This window comes from Bradysia coprophila, assembly GCF_014529535.1.
Source record: "Bradysia coprophila strain Holo2 chromosome X unlocalized genomic scaffold, BU_Bcop_v1 contig_35, whole genome shotgun sequence".
NCBI classification, from domain to species: domain Eukaryota; kingdom Metazoa; phylum Arthropoda; class Insecta; order Diptera; family Sciaridae; genus Bradysia; species Bradysia coprophila.
Genome location: NW_023503325.1, coordinates 700,909 through 717,035, shown reverse-complemented (window position 1 = coordinate 717,035; position 16,127 = coordinate 700,909). Strand labels below are relative to the sequence as shown.

The 16,127-nt window shown below is 37.8% G+C and overlaps 2 protein-coding genes across 4 annotated transcripts in view; both read right to left on the bottom strand.

The window, feature by feature from the left end:
* Nucleotides 1-1,560: 1,560 nt before the first annotated feature.
* Nucleotides 1,561-14,114, bottom strand: LOC119069478 (glutamate receptor ionotropic, NMDA 2B). Of its 3 annotated transcripts, none has more exons than XM_037173545.1 (20): nucleotides 13,750-14,114; nucleotides 13,578-13,681; nucleotides 11,398-11,992; nucleotides 11,142-11,315; nucleotides 10,596-10,777; nucleotides 10,375-10,531; nucleotides 10,053-10,311; nucleotides 9,827-9,977; nucleotides 9,482-9,711; nucleotides 9,348-9,362; nucleotides 5,103-5,197; nucleotides 4,769-5,034; nucleotides 4,482-4,705; nucleotides 4,352-4,417; nucleotides 4,134-4,286; nucleotides 3,919-4,070; nucleotides 3,519-3,852; nucleotides 3,287-3,454; nucleotides 3,119-3,220; nucleotides 1,561-3,060 (listed from the first exon to the last, which is right to left on the bottom strand). In XM_037173545.1, the coding sequence occupies exons 3-20, from the start codon at nucleotides 11,714-11,716 to the stop codon at nucleotides 3,018-3,020; spliced, it is 3,090 nt and encodes a 1,029-aa protein (XP_037029440.1). In that variant the 5' UTR covers nucleotides 11,717-11,992; nucleotides 13,578-13,681; nucleotides 13,750-14,114; the 3' UTR covers nucleotides 1,561-3,017. The 3 variants fall into 3 exon arrangements, with proteins under 3 accessions (XP_037029440.1, XP_037029438.1, XP_037029441.1); XM_037173543.1 differs by having other exon boundaries at nucleotides 3,287-3,473; nucleotides 3,532-3,852; nucleotides 13,750-14,113; XM_037173546.1 differs by lacking the exon at nucleotides 9,348-9,362 and having other exon boundaries at nucleotides 3,287-3,473; nucleotides 3,532-3,852; nucleotides 13,750-14,112.
* A 1,123-nt stretch (nucleotides 14,115-15,237) lies between these two features.
* The window catches only part of LOC119069507 (tumor necrosis factor receptor superfamily member wengen), a 42,420-nt gene continuing 41,530 nt past the window's right edge, over nucleotides 15,238-16,127 (bottom strand). Inside the window, exons 5-6 of the mRNA XM_037173584.1 lie at nucleotides 15,536-15,691; nucleotides 15,238-15,466 (exon numbers count right to left, since the gene is read on the bottom strand). Coding sequence (XP_037029479.1) covers nucleotides 15,399-15,466; nucleotides 15,536-15,691 — 224 coding nt within the window. The 3' untranslated portion in view covers nucleotides 15,238-15,398. The remainder of the gene's footprint in view (nucleotides 15,467-15,535; nucleotides 15,692-16,127) is intronic.

Sequence of the window (16,127 nt, the reverse complement as noted above, 5' to 3'; positions counted from 1 at the left end):
TCATTCTGAATGAACCTGCTAAATACAACGTTTTCCTTCCATCCATTTTCTTGTACCTACTCGGAACAGCTCTTTTTTGAAGAGAAATTGAAGCTGTACCGACTAGGTACAACAATCAGGATGAAAGGAATAAGCTGTATCTAGTTGTACCTAATTTATCGTTAAAAAAAGCTGTACTTAGCTAACTTCAGTCATATCGATTCCTCCACATTTTTATGCTGTCCAGACTCAGACTTTACAAAAAAAAAAGCTTGAGGCTCGGCCCCAATTCCAGTAAATGCTAGAACGTTGAATCATTGGTTATACCAAATCATTACCTCTGAACCACCTTACTGCTCCTTAAGTTTTTCATGAAAAACACATTAGGCTATACATATCTGCTAGGTACAGTTAATTTAAATGATATAACGATCTGTAGTACAGCTGTAATGGCATTTACACCACATTTACACTGAACAATATCGGTGACATAGCAAGCTCTTTGTTTTCCTTGAAAACAGTGCAGTTCTTAAAATACGTTTTGACGACTTTGACTTCAACCATAGCACTGAACCAAGCACTAGAACAGATTTTTTGAACGTATAGCCACAAAATAAACAAAAAATTTTGAACCTGCCACAGCACAGCTCTGCTACTAGCATGAACATAAGAAATATTTAGAGGCTAATGCTATCATAAAAGGCGTTGCATTTCTTTCGTAAAGACAGGAGTCTGAATTTTGGAGGCTATTTTGACGTTGATAGAATGAGTGTTCGAGCTAGTAGCAGTGCTAAAGTGGCAAAAATTTTAAATTTTTAGTGCATTTTAAAACGTAGACAAGGTCATTGCAAACAGATTTATAGAAATTCGCAGAAACAAATGTTAAATATTATTATTTAATGAAAATGTGTCAATAAACAATTAGATGAAACATTTATTTATCGAAGCCAAAACACTGTCAACAACTAGAGCATTTGTGTCCAAAATATAGTACAGCGGCCACTCTGATCTTTTATAATGACAACATAGTAGGGTTGTATATGCAGGCCATTCTTGGAAAATCTGTTTTACTGCTTGGTTGCAGATGCTATGCTTCAACATTTGTTGTTGTCGATAAAAAATTGTTGTTGTACAGTTACACTTAATGTCAATCAAATTAGTTCGCTTTAGCTGTTTAACCAGCTGTTCCAAGTGTTCCATTCATACCAACAAACTGCTTATGCGCGTTCTTAGGCACTGAGTCAATGTGTCACAAGTTTCAGACAATGAAAATAAATGGTATGGGACTAGCAATGCATGTAAGAGCCTACTTTCCGGAAAATATTTTCTTGAAATGCTTTCCGGGAAATTCGATTTAGTTTTCAAGAAACGAGAAATCCAAGAAGCCAAAACCACTCCCAAAAAATTCTTCGAAGGGAGGTGTGGGAGGTGATCACAAACCGAAAACATGCACTTTTCCTACAAAAATTTGTCCAGTTGCACGAGCTGTACAGGGTCGCAGTGCCTATATTCGAGAAAATATTTTCACGAATTTTCTCAAAATTTCGCGATTTTCTCAAATTTTCACACAAAAACTTTTTGGGAAAACTCACGAAAATTTGAGAAAATTCGTGAAAATATTTTCGCAAATATAGGCACTGCAGGGTCGTGTGGGGATTAGAAAGGTAAAAGAAGCATTTACTTCTGGGCAAATACGGTCTTATTGGGTTCAAAATTCATCCACATTGAGATATATTCAGTTGACGTTATCAGTCGAAAAAAGACTGAAACCTTACACTTTTCTTACAGAAATTCCTCGAGGTACACGAAACGTACATGGTCGTGTGGAGTGTCATTAGTAGAAAGGTAATTACACGTGCTTTCGGGCAATATCTTCAGAGACGGAAAGTAAATTTCGTTTTCCAAATGAAAATCCTCTAAGAATTTAAAGCGGATTTTCTTACCCGTTTTTGGTTGGATTTTCAAAGATTTTCACCGATTTTCATGGATTTAATTGTTTACGCTTTTACCACTCCCACGGAAGTGCGTGTAGCATCTTCAAACGTAGAAACAGTTCGGATTGTTTCGTGTGGATCAGTTGAAACCCAGCTGAAGCAAATTAATGCTGAAATTTCACTGCACCAAAAATCACTCAATTTTGTAATCATTGCCTAACAATCAACAATTTTTTGTTTTAAATTTTAGTTTCAGATTTACTATGAAATTAAACGAAAAAGTTCTCAACCAATTTCAAAGAACCAAAAACGCTGCCGGATAGAACTTTTCACCGTTTTCGTCTAAAAATAATATTTCTGTGTCACCGTTTTTAACTGTGGACTTTCCCTTACGTTGCAGGCCATTACAAATTATAGGCAACACTGGATTGAAAATCATATCGGAATACAGTACATTACGTCCTTGTTTGCAGATTTTTAGTTTGCCGAGAGGTAGGTTTCTATAATTTCTCGCGGCAAAATAACAATATCCAAACAAGGACATAAGGTATTTTACTTGCGAATCCCTGCGAGAATGAAAATTATCGCAAGTTTCAACGGTGTTGGTCTTGCGAAAAATTTCATCTTCACAGGGTGCTACAAGTAAAATCTTTTTTTACCTGCCCGTTCCGAAAGTTGACCATTACTTAGCAGTTTACCCCCTGCGAAAATCATCCATTACCTGCCGGATTAATTCCGGGTCATTTGTGTGTACTCTAAACTGTCTACCAAAAGACAGTTACCGATGCTTGTTGCTCAAACAATCCACTTGAGAGTTTGCTTTTATCACAACATTGTTACCTCATGTAATGAATTACTTTCGCCGCACCCAATGTAACCTGCTATTACGTTCGGCAAATTACATACTCCGATTATTAGGCCAGCCTCTTACTTCGAACTGAGTACAAAATGTTTCGAATAATATTAATTTTATGAATTAGTGATGTGTTGCAGGCGACGACAATTCCATGTGTCCATGTGTTTCAAGTGAACAAACAAAACGGCAGCAGAGTAAAATCAGCAGCTTTTCCAATTCTTTCTTCTTTCCTCTCCAAATCCCTTTCCTTACAAGACCGTTTCCATTTCGGCGATTTCTGTTTTGTACGACCTGCAACACAAACGATAAACATAAATATGGTCTCACTACTGTCCTCAGCACGGCATACCATCGGTACAGATCTTGTGCACTTCCGCCAATACTTAAATTGCCCAAAAGCGGAGGTCTTTCCTTGTAGTGATTGCTTATCAGGTCCGATGCTGAAGCCAATCTAAACGATTTTGGTTCGGTAAAATTCACACCCTGTCTATGTGTGCCACAGTAGATTCACACTCACTTGATCTGCGGCGGTTTGATGCCATGATTATCCATAGTTTTTTCCAATTGTCTGATACGCAGCCGGGCCATGTCCAATTCGTGTTTCACTTTCCACAGGTGGGTGTCACAGATCGGATCGCTGCATCGATGATGCTTTATTATCTCGGTCGCCTCGTATACTGCACCTCTGAATGTCAATGATTTTCCTACAAATTCAAGAACTAGTATCCACTACGAATCCAAAATAATACCTTGCTGAGGTACCCATCGATAAGCTGATTAACGCACAGCAACCGCCACGATCCGATTTGGCCAAGCGCTTGCGGAAGTACTTGAAATAGACGTGCTCGAGTAGAAGTAGCAAAGCGGCGAGTAGTATACCGGCCATTAGCAGTAGGAATGCTGACAAGAATTGTTCCAGAGCTAGTGGATCGGATGATTTATGTTCTTGTTTTCCGGGTCGACACGTTCCAGTCATCCAGTATCGGCGTAGACGTTCTAGGTCACCATTTGCTCGAAATTCCAAGAGGCGTTTGTTGAACATGTTCACGTACTTGGAATTTCGACTAAATGCGAGACCATAACCTGTTGTGCAAGCAGACAACGAATTGAATTTTAGATCGCAGGGAACAAAAAATCGAGATTCATTACCCGTCATAGCATACCAACTGCCAACGGTCAATAGTCGACAGTCCTCGTCTTGAGCAACAAGGTAGTCTAATACCGTGCCATCGTAAATGAAGGCATCGAGGCCGCCACTCAATACCGATTGGATGCCCTCAGCAACACTACTTTTGTTAAACCTTTTGGGAAAAGTTGGAATTTTATGGTTCGAACGCTTAACCAGAACTGTAACAGCCACTTACGACGACATGTAGTAATGCATGCTCTTAAAGTACTTCATGATGGTTGAGTCTGTGTGACTGTACGGGATCGTGCCAAATTTATATGTTGGCTTGTGCGAATACGGTTTGGTTAGCCTAAGGTCATCGAGTCCAGTAAATTCATGGAACTCTTCCCTACAATTGAATCGAATGGATTTGGTGAGTAGTTCGGTCAACACATTGGTTATAGCAGAAATTACCGTGTTATCATGAAGGCTGCTAAGTTGGCAGTGTATATAGCCAGAAACACTACCGCGAACATAGCCCTGAAAAAAGCGTTCGATTTGTCCAATTTACGGAACAAAACCAAAATCTAAATCAAAAACGTACCAAACATTGGTCATGAAACGCGCTGTAAATCCTCTTGGCGAATCAACATGTACAGCTGCTTGGAACAGCACCGCCCACACCAACCAATATGTTCGGAATAGTGAGAATCTATAGGGAACGACAGATGCTGTTTGCAGAGAAAGTTTCATGTCAAAGCCACTCGGTGACAACCATTCGAATAGGAATATCATGAATGTGGCCGCCTGAATCGCAACGATACCAACCTAGCATCAAAGGTTGGAATAAAATTCCTACGAAACGACAGCCCAACCAAATACTACTCATACCAACATCCACGATGCCGTGTCAAACGGCTCTAAGAATGCTGTCGGTGAGATGATACCCGTTCGCTTCGTGACCACAATAGCAATGCCAGTTTCCATAAACGGTTCACTGAAATCGACGACTGCCTCTCGTTCCGCATTGATCATCAGGGACGTCAGGACCATGTCGGTTCGACGATTAACCAGTTCCGCAATCAATCCATTCCATTTGCCATTTTGAAGTGTTCCCCATTTTCCGTCCTCCACTCTGACGAGCTCATACGTAAAGCCTACGGATAATTGTCCATTGACATTGTGGATATATTCGGTGTGTGGGATCAAGTTGGAGGTGACATACCTAATTCTTCAGCAAATTTTTCGAGTAGATCGATGCAAAATCCACTGCAACATTGATAAAAGGATCCATTTCTGTGCGCTTGTCCCATATCGATGCTGGAATGTAAAATGGCTTTAGTGTGTGTCCCTGCACTGAGATCCATTATTGATATTTCAGCAAAAATATTTATGGCAACAATTACTAATGGTGAACTTGTTTAGCGAACGTTGGAAGCGTTCTATTATCATTCAACGAAAAAAAAAAAAAAAAGAAAATTTGATGGCAATCACCGTTAAACAACCAAAGCAGATTAAATTCAAATTGGAAAATCATCGATTGTCCTCGCCTAATTTAAGTTCAAGTTCTATAAATGCTTCATAACATTGAATCTGTCGCAGACAGCAAGCATATTAACAGTATCACTTTTCATTTGATCGAAGATTTTCAGAGATTGATTTCAGCACGACAGAGTAAAGTGAACCAGGCAGAGGTCGAAAATACATTTAAAGGAGGGACGTATTCGTTTCATGCATTTGTATCAGTAAGCATTTTGTTCCCTCGTCAAAATCGACTGCTCTTGCCTTGGTTACTTAACTCTGCCGTGATTTCAGAAATCTTTGTTTGTTTTGAACATGCTATATTAGACCTTTTTAATCAGACCTTGTCGGTTATCATTGCTGTCGTTGTCAATAACAGATGACAGCCGTCTGTAACAGGTTAATCAGACAAGCTGCCCACACACGATATTTGTCCCCCACACTGACAAAAAAAAGTTTTTGGGGTATACCTCGGATATGTACTTTGGTTAGATATTGTTGGATATTGTTTGGTATGTAAAAAAATGAGGTTTTGGAAGGGGAGCCATTCGAAGGTCAAATGCAGCGGTTTCTTGTATGATTTATTGTGAAGCGACGAGTGAACTTACATCATTGAGAATTTACTCAAATGAAAGCTAAAAGATCAAAATTTCTAGAAAATAATTTCCCGAATTTTCCGATTTCGCAGCAGTTTTTCCAACTTTTCTTAAAAGTGAAGTTTTAAATTTGAGGTAAAGGTTAAATATTTTTTTTTTAAAGTTCACAACATTTTTTTTTTCTTCTATCGTTTAGCATCCTATTACCAAACTTTTTACAAAACGAGCCATCAGAACAGTCGGAGCGTTTGCTGCGACTGAGCCCCGTACAAACCCGTATATCTATTGCGTACGTGACCCTAGTGAGTCTGTCACCCTACTTTGACCGTAAGCCTATTGCGCCGGTTAATGTAGTTAAAGTAAAATTATTATGTAATATGTACATCTTACAAATTGCGCATAGCGCAATTACGAAGCCCCGTACGACGTTCCTTTCAAATGAAACAAAAATTTCAAATCGCCCTAAAATTTTATTTTTTTGAAGGGCCTAGTATCGGCCTCAGTCCGAGGACCCAAATTTAAAATTTTTTTCAACTACATTCTATTCGGCCTTTGATTACCTTCCAAATGAAACAAAAATTACGAAAAAAGGATGAAATTTGCTCGAGTTATATGTAAAATACACATAGGGCCCTAGTAGCATTTCACTTCTAAGGCCCTAACTCACGGTCCACTCACCCGATTTTTTTCCTGGATTGGTATTGACAATACCTATCATTTGCCGTGTCATTTACATTTCCATCGTTTATTTTGCCATAAATATCACCAAAAGACCTTAAATCACTTAGGTGGCCCTAACTCACGAAGGGCCGACCCGAATATGCCCATCTTCGAACTTAGCCTCACTATTTCGACTATCTTTCAGGGAAGATATCGACGTGACAGACGGACAGACAAAAATTTTATTGCAGATTCGTCATCTATGAACATAGGCCTCGACATAGGCAAACACTTTGCCCTTACCGTCTGCTTCGAATTCCATCAATTACACACGGCATCGTAATCCTATAAGCCCCTTTGTACTTCGTACGGGGCTAAAAAAAACTATTTGGATATTCCGCAACTGTAGCACCTATCGTCAATTTTTGTCAAAAATGTGTACCTTTTTGTATGGCAAATTGTTTTCGTAACTTTTTTTTATTTAGGTGTAACAGTCATTGGGTAGGCTCAGAGTGATTCAAAAACCAAAAAAAAACAAGTTTTTACATTTTTTTAAAACGATTCGGGTCTCGAGTTTGGTTAAAATATTCAAATTTTCCACCATCGGCTAACTTTGTCGAACACTACAACCAGCAAAATCGACTCAGAAACCATAAGATTAGGCCTATCGCAAAGCTATGACTCTTTAAAACGATACCAAAAACTCCATATTCAACTAATAAAAATTATGACTTGTAATGTGAAATATGTGATGGGACCCCATTTCTTGCAAATTTCGAAATATGTGCAAATTAGTCTGGTGCGACTTGTCCTTTCGCTCATATTGAATGTAAAAAGCGATTTTATGGTTGATTATCGTAGGTGGGTCGGCCACGAACTCGAATCGCAATGTTGCCAGTGGGAAAAAAATCTTGTGTTCCTTGAACCTTTCTGCATACGAGAAAAATATAAGTGATTGAAAAAATATGCAGGTGGCGCTGTAATTCAAGATGGCGACCATCAATACAAAAAATGTGCAAATCTGGAAAATCCGGTAAATGCTTTTTTTTAAGTAATTCATGTTTTTTATTTTTAACATAAAATAGACACCATTCGGAATAATTTCTCCCATGGAACCATGTCAAAAATATTTCATTTTATATTTTTAAATAAATTTTCAAAAATCAAAATTTCATAGAGCGAAAAGAAGTGTTAGGCAACGTCGGCCCCCTAGACCAAACCAGGCCGATCCCAGCTTGGCAACATCGCGATTTGAGTTACTGGTCGATCCATCTACGATAATCAACCATAAAATCGCTTTTTACATTCAATATGAGCGAAACGCGCTATTTATTTTACTTTCTTCAAAGTGTAGTGGACAAAAAGCGGATTTTCGCAAAACGTAAGCATGAAAAACGTTGTGTTCACCTCGGAGAGAAAAAAGGAAATTCCACCTTGACCCAATTGTCTTGGTCTTTCGGTCTTGGTGAATAACTATATTTCGTTACAGTGGGAGAATTATAAGAAGATACATGTTCAACAATTACAATCCAATCGACGTTATTCATTCCACATGCGATTTACACTTTATAATACATACGTAAGTGTCGTAACGTTGGTAATGCATTTGGAATGAATAGCGTAGATTGGATTGTAATTGTTACTTCTTATAATTCCCAGACTGTCCATTTTTTGTTATATCTCTATGTACTCCACGATTGATTGATGATTGTTTTTCAGAACAATTTGAAAACTTCAATAATTCAAAAATATTGTCGACGGTTGTGATGGCTCATTTTAAAGATTTTTCGATAGAGAATTCTAATAAGAAAGATTTTGAAAATATTTTTTAGTTTGGTCGACCTATGTTAACTCAAGCGACCAAAATGTGACCTTTTTCCATGAAAATTCCTTATATTTAACTCTTAAAACCAGCCACTATTGAGAATTTTAAATAAATCCAATCAATGCAATCCACATTACATTCCATAATATTCGGCAGGTGTCAAAAGTACTAGAGCTGCATTACGTTAGCGGCTCTCTTTAAAATACGGAATAAATTTGCTTCAAGTCAAGTTCAATTTTTGCATTGATAGTTTTGGTGATCATTCTTGTAAGTACTAAGTATCTACTGCTATCATGCAAGAAGAGAAACGAAACAATCTGTGTCATGCAAGCTCTTTTCGTATTGTCTTAAAATGTCAAACTTGCATTTGCTACTTAATGTTCTCAATTGCATTGAAATTAATCAAGGACTCGATCAAGGAAAATTGGTAGCAAATGCAAGTTTGACATTTTAAGACAATACGAAAAGAGCTGAAAACAAAAGAAATTTTTCGATAACTTTACATTGCTATGTAAAGCTCTATAACTTGTCATTTTTGAGTCGAATTACGCGCCGGCTGGTAATGTAAAAGAATGTCAGCATCACTTTGATTTTCGAAATTAAAATCGATAATTTTGTAGGTTTCAACGATCGATCGCTGCTATGACTCGGATGGAAAAACGGCAAAACCTCGTTACGAACTTTTCGTGCTCGGTAATGGCCGTTTTTCCATCCGATTCAATAATATACTATTGCTTCTGCCATAAACCAAAAGCACAGACAAAACGTACAAAACAAAGAAGCTTTTGTCGGGGCATCGAAAATATTTATGCAAAAAAAAAAAGAAAACAAAAAACAGAACAAACTGAGAGATTAAAAGTTGCAATACCTGTCGTCGACGTGTCTAACAAACGGAATTTGCATAGTACATGAAGGATACTTATTTGTGATTTGGAAATTATACACACAATATCAAACAGTCTTTAATCCAAAAGAAAAAAAATTGGTGCAGTGTATACTCACTCAGTCATGTCGTGGTCGGCAGCCACGCGACACAGTACACCGCGATCCATCAAACACTTTCCGCTGATTGGATCGGCCGGCGACAGATTAATGTACGGTGCTTCCTCTAAAAATGTTATTTTCAGATGAAATTTTTCCGGAACTCCCTGAGGCGGTGCGTGCGAATTTCCCGGCCACACTATGTCTCGAATGTCCAACTTCTGTGGGGCCCACGATTTCCATACACCGATCTATATGCAAAAGAAATCAGTTACTCAAACAGTTCATTAATTCGACGGTGTTGCTAATATGCAACGATTGAATTAAGACCATGTCAGCCCTCGAGTCCATTGACCCACTTTTTACCTCTTCCCAAACAATATTTTTACTATTGACACTGGGCCTCAAATTCATTATTTTCAGTTCGGTAGATTTCAGGTCTCCATCAGCAGTGAACTCAATATTGGGTTTGTTAGCATCGCCTTCAAGAGATACATTCCGCAGATGACGGAAGAATCTACAAATTACAAATTGATTGGTAAAAATTCGCATGACAGTAATGTCTCCATCCACTCTGCGCTCATATGCCTACATTTCACCGTTATCCCACCGGGACTTGCCCTCCTCCTCGCACGACAACTGCTGTGTGTTCAGACTGCGATTGACATTGGTCGGTTCATTTTGGAAGCTTTGCACTCCCATCGCATACACTTTCAACGCCGTCGATATTTCGTTGATCAACGATCCACTCGATGTATCGAAATGGACGCCTAACATGCCGATCGGAAAGTTCGGATGTGCCTGCGCATTTTCGATCACACTTTGAGTTACCACCCAGACATAGTTTTCGCCTGCATTCGAATTACAAATCGTTATCGGTTTAATCTTCCTCGACAGTGATAACGGCTACCAACCTGTAATTTTGAGTTCCTCTGCCGATGCAAGTATATCAACGGCTTCCTCTTTCGTGCAATAAAGAAGCATTACTCTAGCCTCGCTATTGACCAACTCCATCAGGTCACTCGATCTGGTCACAATCACCGAATTCAGTATGGTGAACTTGAATTGTTCCTGTTCGAATTCGGGAGCACATGAAAGTTTGGAGTTACTTTAGTGGCACAAACACTCGGCTTACTTGCACATCGTTCACTCGTTCTCGTACGGCTTGTATGAAATCGTCGTGTCCAGCTATTTGAGATGTTACAATGGAAAACTGGTGCCACTTATAGCGCTCCAAAATACTCAACATCGCAGCTGACTGATGCTCAATGCTGGGTGCTAATTGGACTTGCATTGTCGATTGCGATGCCGTCCGTTCTACAATTTTAGTTAGAATTTTGTGTGAAATATTTGAATATCGGGTCTGTTCCCTCCCCGTAAACTGAGGTGTCTTTCCCAAACAACACTTGCTGAAGTGCTATTTGCTTATGATTCGCTAGACTTGTTCATGTAACAAAGTATGACTAGCCACTTTTGATTAGTAGTTTCATTGCCACTGTCACCATGACCTGATGAGATGTTGTCAAAAATAATTCTTTAAAACTTTTGAGGTCTCTCAGATCGAAACAGTGGCAGAAACAGTGGCGAACTGCTAATAGTTTGGAATATTCAACTGTAGTCCGTTCAAGTAGTCTCAGTAAGATTACATGGCCCACTATCATTACCCTGGACAATAACATACCTAGTCCAGAATTGTCAGCATTCCACGATATTACTGGAATCCCCAGATATCCAGCCAATTGTAGAAAATATTGCGCTGAAGCCGTACTCCGGCCGTACTTCTCGTTATTCATGAGATAGACTATGGCCGATACATTGGCTTGTAGAAAGTCCTTGCACATAACATTCAGAATAGCTGGTAAAATGGAAATTTAGTGATCAACATTGGTAACACGCGGTCACTTTTCATTCTCATCCCACAAATCAATTCCACTCACTTGTAGGACTTGGTGTCAAAGACATCATATCAAAATGAACTTTGGTGTTTGTCGTGGTGAACATGGACGTGTTTCCTTTTGTTAGCGTCTTTTGCAGCGTTCCAATGGCTGAATTAATAGCACGCAGGTATTCTCTACGCCCGAAATTGGTGTGTGGCGCTATGATGCCGATATTAAAAATTTCATTGTTATTGGTCGTGGACGCTCCCTTTTCCACATGCTCCTTTTTGCTTCCAACCCGAACGTTGCTTTGATTACGTAGTTGTAATGATTGCGGTAGAAATATTAGAATTGTAAGTAGTAGAGTGAGGTCCTTCATTGTGTTATTTTGTAGTTTTTGTTTTTGGTTTTTCACAGTGGTTCAACGTGTATATTGCCGTGTAGAATATGTCGTCACACAACCTTCGTTTTCATAATAATTAATTTGGCGCGAGGTTCATACGTGGCATAGTTAATTTTGTTCGTTCTTCATCTCATCAAATCTTTTCAGAATTAACCAAAACTTCAATTCCAATTTTAATACGAAAAAAATCTCGTTGAAACCCGCCACATTCGGCAAAGGAATTCGCCACAAGAAGATCGAGTTGCGACTTAGCTGGAAAGTTATAAAAATATTGGTCACACTGTGGGGCAGTTCTAGTCTGATTGTGGGATGAGTAAGTCTAATGCTTGATTTCCACTCACCAAAAAAGTACTCCGTGCGAGAGACAAAATTGAATTTTTTTAATTTTTGCTTTGTTTATTTGACAGCTCGCTCTCTCACAGAGTGGAAACCATACATAACCCTTATGTGTTTGAAGGTTCAGTAAAAGCGCTTAAATTACTGAAAATTTAGTGAAATTTACCAAAAAGTCAGTGAAAAACTTTTTCGGTAAATTTTGGTAAATTCAGCAAATTTTTGGTAATTTTCAGTGATTTCACCAATCAACAGTACCAAAATCAGGTGTTACAAAAAATAAATATGAAAAGAAGTGAATATGACAACACCGATCGACACAAAAAACAATTTCCCTTGATGAGCAGACGAAAATGGATGAATGCTTGGAGTTAAAAGAAAACTTGGAAAATCGAGGTAGAAACGTTTACAAGAGTCAATGACATAATCGTTCGCAAACTAATCATCTGTCATAACTGCGAAAATAAGCTATATCGCCTTCGGTTAATGTTGATTTACATTGTATGATTGAACGAATGAAGTGTTTTTCCTAACGCATGCTAAGAGGCTTTTTTACTAGAGGTTTCCAGCACGAGCTGGAGGTGAGTTCTGGAATCGAGTTCGCTAATAAAGCCTCTTAGTATAAGTTAGGAACAACGTTTTGTTTATAGTGTGTCGGAAATGAGCGACAGAGTCACGATATTTTGACGTTAGATAAACAAAAGATTTTTCCTATCAAACACTAGGCGATACTTTCAACTGAAGAAGTAAGAGATCCAATGTATACGTTAACAATTAATTAAATTACTTTCACAACAGTTTGCCGTGTTTATAAATAATTAACATGTCACAGACGGCAAGTATATCACTAGTACAATCGGTCGAAACTGTGACTTTTAATCATCAAATATTTTCAAGAGATTTATGCAAATTCTTTTACTTCAATGTTCAAACATAAGTTTTGCTATACAAGACTGCATTAGGCATAGATCATCATTTATCGTTTTGGTCGTTGTAGATAACAGATGAATACCCGTCCGTAACATGTAAGATCTTCAAATTTGACTATTCATTTGGAGAAGTATTTTTGGGCGTGATTTAAGCGATTGCTTTCTGACGCTATCGACATACCACTAGTGGTGAATAAAGAGCCCCTATAAAAGTTGAATTGAACGTGGATTTTCTTACTAACGAGAAGCAGAAGTCTAATGTTATAGACTTTTACAGAAAATGGGTTCATTATCCGGACGAAGTCGAACTACTGTCAGTGAGTGAACAAGGAGTCTTAAATTATTATTTAAATGATTTGTAAAGTTCAACAATTCACAAAATGTTTTGTTTGATCATTCCCTTGCCAGTTAACTGAACTTGAAGTCAACTGAGGTTGAAAATATGATTCACTGCCCAATTCTTGCATTGTCCTTTTTTACTAACGAGGAAGATGAACAAAATTGTTTTGAGTTTGTAACTCCATTCATCCACTAAAAACAATAAACGATAAGAAACTGAAATTCTCTATACCTACCGTTGAGAAAAACGGAAGACCAAAAATAATCGAAACGAAACGTAAAAATTTTCCAACTATTATTGCTGAACCATCAAGCCAATAATAATAAATCCATTGACAATCTGAAGGGAAAAAAAACTGAAAATTACACCCACACCAACACATACAAACACCAAAAAAATTTTTTTACCACTTTCCTTCGAATATTGCTGAGGCTTTTCCAATTTAATTCCTTTTATTTTCAGTTTAATTGATACACTCAGACATGGTTTCGAAAATTACGCCGTCTTCTGTTTAAATTAGTTTCCATTTTATTGGTAAACGTTCGATAACAAAGTTCACGATTTGCACAAAATGTTCTAAAGGGTCCACGCCCGAAAGAATATTATCGAAGTCGAAAATAATGTACTAAAAATCGGAAATAGCAAGGCGGAGAATTCATCTGATATAAAATTCTCTGCTCTCTGCATCCCAAAATTTGTACCAAAACGAAGGTAAACATCAATGTAGCGCCTGCGTATGTTTTGTAAACAAAGAGATGATGCTGAGAGCTTTCAAATGAAGCGAAAGCTGCAGAGGAGAATCTATAAAAAAAAATATTACACTGCGAATGGTTTCAAGGTTAAAACGCTCGAATGTATGTCTTTAACAGTTGATTCCGCAAAAAGACGGTTTTTTTGCATTTCAACTAATGCGTACATTATGAATTCCGCAAAAAGAAAACGGAAAAACAGTTCTTTGGGTAATTCAAAATGTATGAACGGATAAACCATTTTTTCGAAATAACATCTTGTTCAATACTTGTTCAAAGGGAATCGCTGCTCGGCTACCCCAATATTGAACTGTTTTCTGTGTTTGGATTTGGATATGTTGGTTGTACTGTTTGAATTATAGCGATCAGAATTCTTTTCTTATCCATGCAAAACACGGTGGGTTTGAACAAAACTTAAATAGCGTCGACACATCCTCTGATTTTTCCGCTGAGCCATTTCGGATAACCGGCAAACATGGCTGTGCGGGACCCACGAGTCAATTTAAATGCCGATTGTTATTACGTAGCTACAGCCAGCTAAAGTCGAAAATTCGACATTTTTGAATGGTGATGTGTCGAAGACGAGTTCGAAGCTGTTTGAATGGCGTCATTAGTAGAGGATTACATACTTCAGTAAACACCGAGAATGTATTTTACAAAAGTTGTCCGAATCTTACAGTATTTAAAAAAGTTTATTTTCACCATCCTCTGCGAAACGTGGACTCCTCTGTAATACACAGGGCGACCCTGAGTACAACAAAAAAATAATAATTGATCAGCCTGTAGTCTCAGCTTTACAACGATACCAAACAAGCTATACTAGGCTCACAAAAAGAGTCTGTTCCTACATTTGGTTTCCAGCAAGGTCAGTCTACGACGAAATTTTTAATTTATTGTCTATCTTTAAGTGCTCGTTCCTTTAGGATGAATTGAATTGTTATCCATTCTTCATAAATAAGTGGTTTGATAAGGATTTCATTGATATTAACCTGCTATCGATAGAGTCTCCAGAAATAAACGACAAGCAACGACCGATTTAATAAACGTTTATACAAAAATCGATGTTAAAATAAATGAAGTAAAAGATTCAGGAACAAAATGTCTTTTCGGCCTCGATTCCTCGACAGAAAACTTTTCATTTTTTATTCGGAGAATTTTATTTTATTAATTTTGGTTTTGTTATTTACATTTTCGTCGGAAACTTAATAGAATTAAAATCTAAATAAAAAAGAATTCGTTGTACAATCACCTCTTTCATATAACTGTACTCGAGTGGTACCATCTTTCGTGTTATAACTCTTAGTCTGTCAAACACTATCAATTTTTGCACGTCCTTCTTTCTCTGCTTGTTGCTTCTCCAGAAGTTTCTTTTTTACTGGAAGAATATATACATTACGGTCACAGGAGCAAATTCTCACCTTTTTTTTGTTATTGCAATACATACATGTTATCAATGTGCCGGGACTTTCGACTATAACCTTTTTGTGCATATGTTTCAGATATGCTTCCTTGTACTCTTCGATGTCTATTTTACCGCCAATTTTGTAGCTGACTTCGTACGATTTTAACGGGATGACAGTCGAAGAATATGCCACAAGATCTGAGAATTGATATATTTCGTTAGGAGTGTTTGACTTGTTCGTTATTTGACGAGAATTAAACTGTAAAAAAGCTATTTACGCTACAAGAGCTGCAAAAATAATTTTACGTGAAATAAATGGTAAAAGGCTAACCGAGTGTTCCAACACACTGTATGGACTGGCGACTATTGTGTATTGGTAAAGTTTTCTTGAAGTGAACGAAAACCTCGAGAAAGATATAGTTATCGATGCAACCGGATGATAACTGCTTTTTTAGACACTAGATGAGTTATCATCGCTCTCAATACACATCATTATGCCTCAAATATCATTTTTGTTACGAGTAATGAAAAGTAGATTTTTCAGGACTAGTCCTCGGCATCGCCTCGTTATGATAAGTTTACGACTAGTTCTGAAAAATTCCGATTTCATCACAAACGATGTTTTTTTGCGCCG

Bases quoted from the DNA above. Each gene is read 5' to 3' on its own strand.
- LOC119069478 (XM_037173543.1), bottom strand. From the start codon at position 11,716: ATGAAGGACCTCACTCTACTACTTACAATTCTAATATTTCTACCGCAA. The intron at 10,778-11,141 runs GTATGTTATTGT...CTAAAATTGTAG, and splicing joins TGCTGACAATTCTGGACTAG to AACGGACGGCATCGCAATCG. The intron at 9,712-9,826 runs GTAAAAAGTGGG...TTTTGCATATAG, and splicing joins AAAATATTGTTTGGGAAGAG to ATCGGTGTATGGAAATCGTG.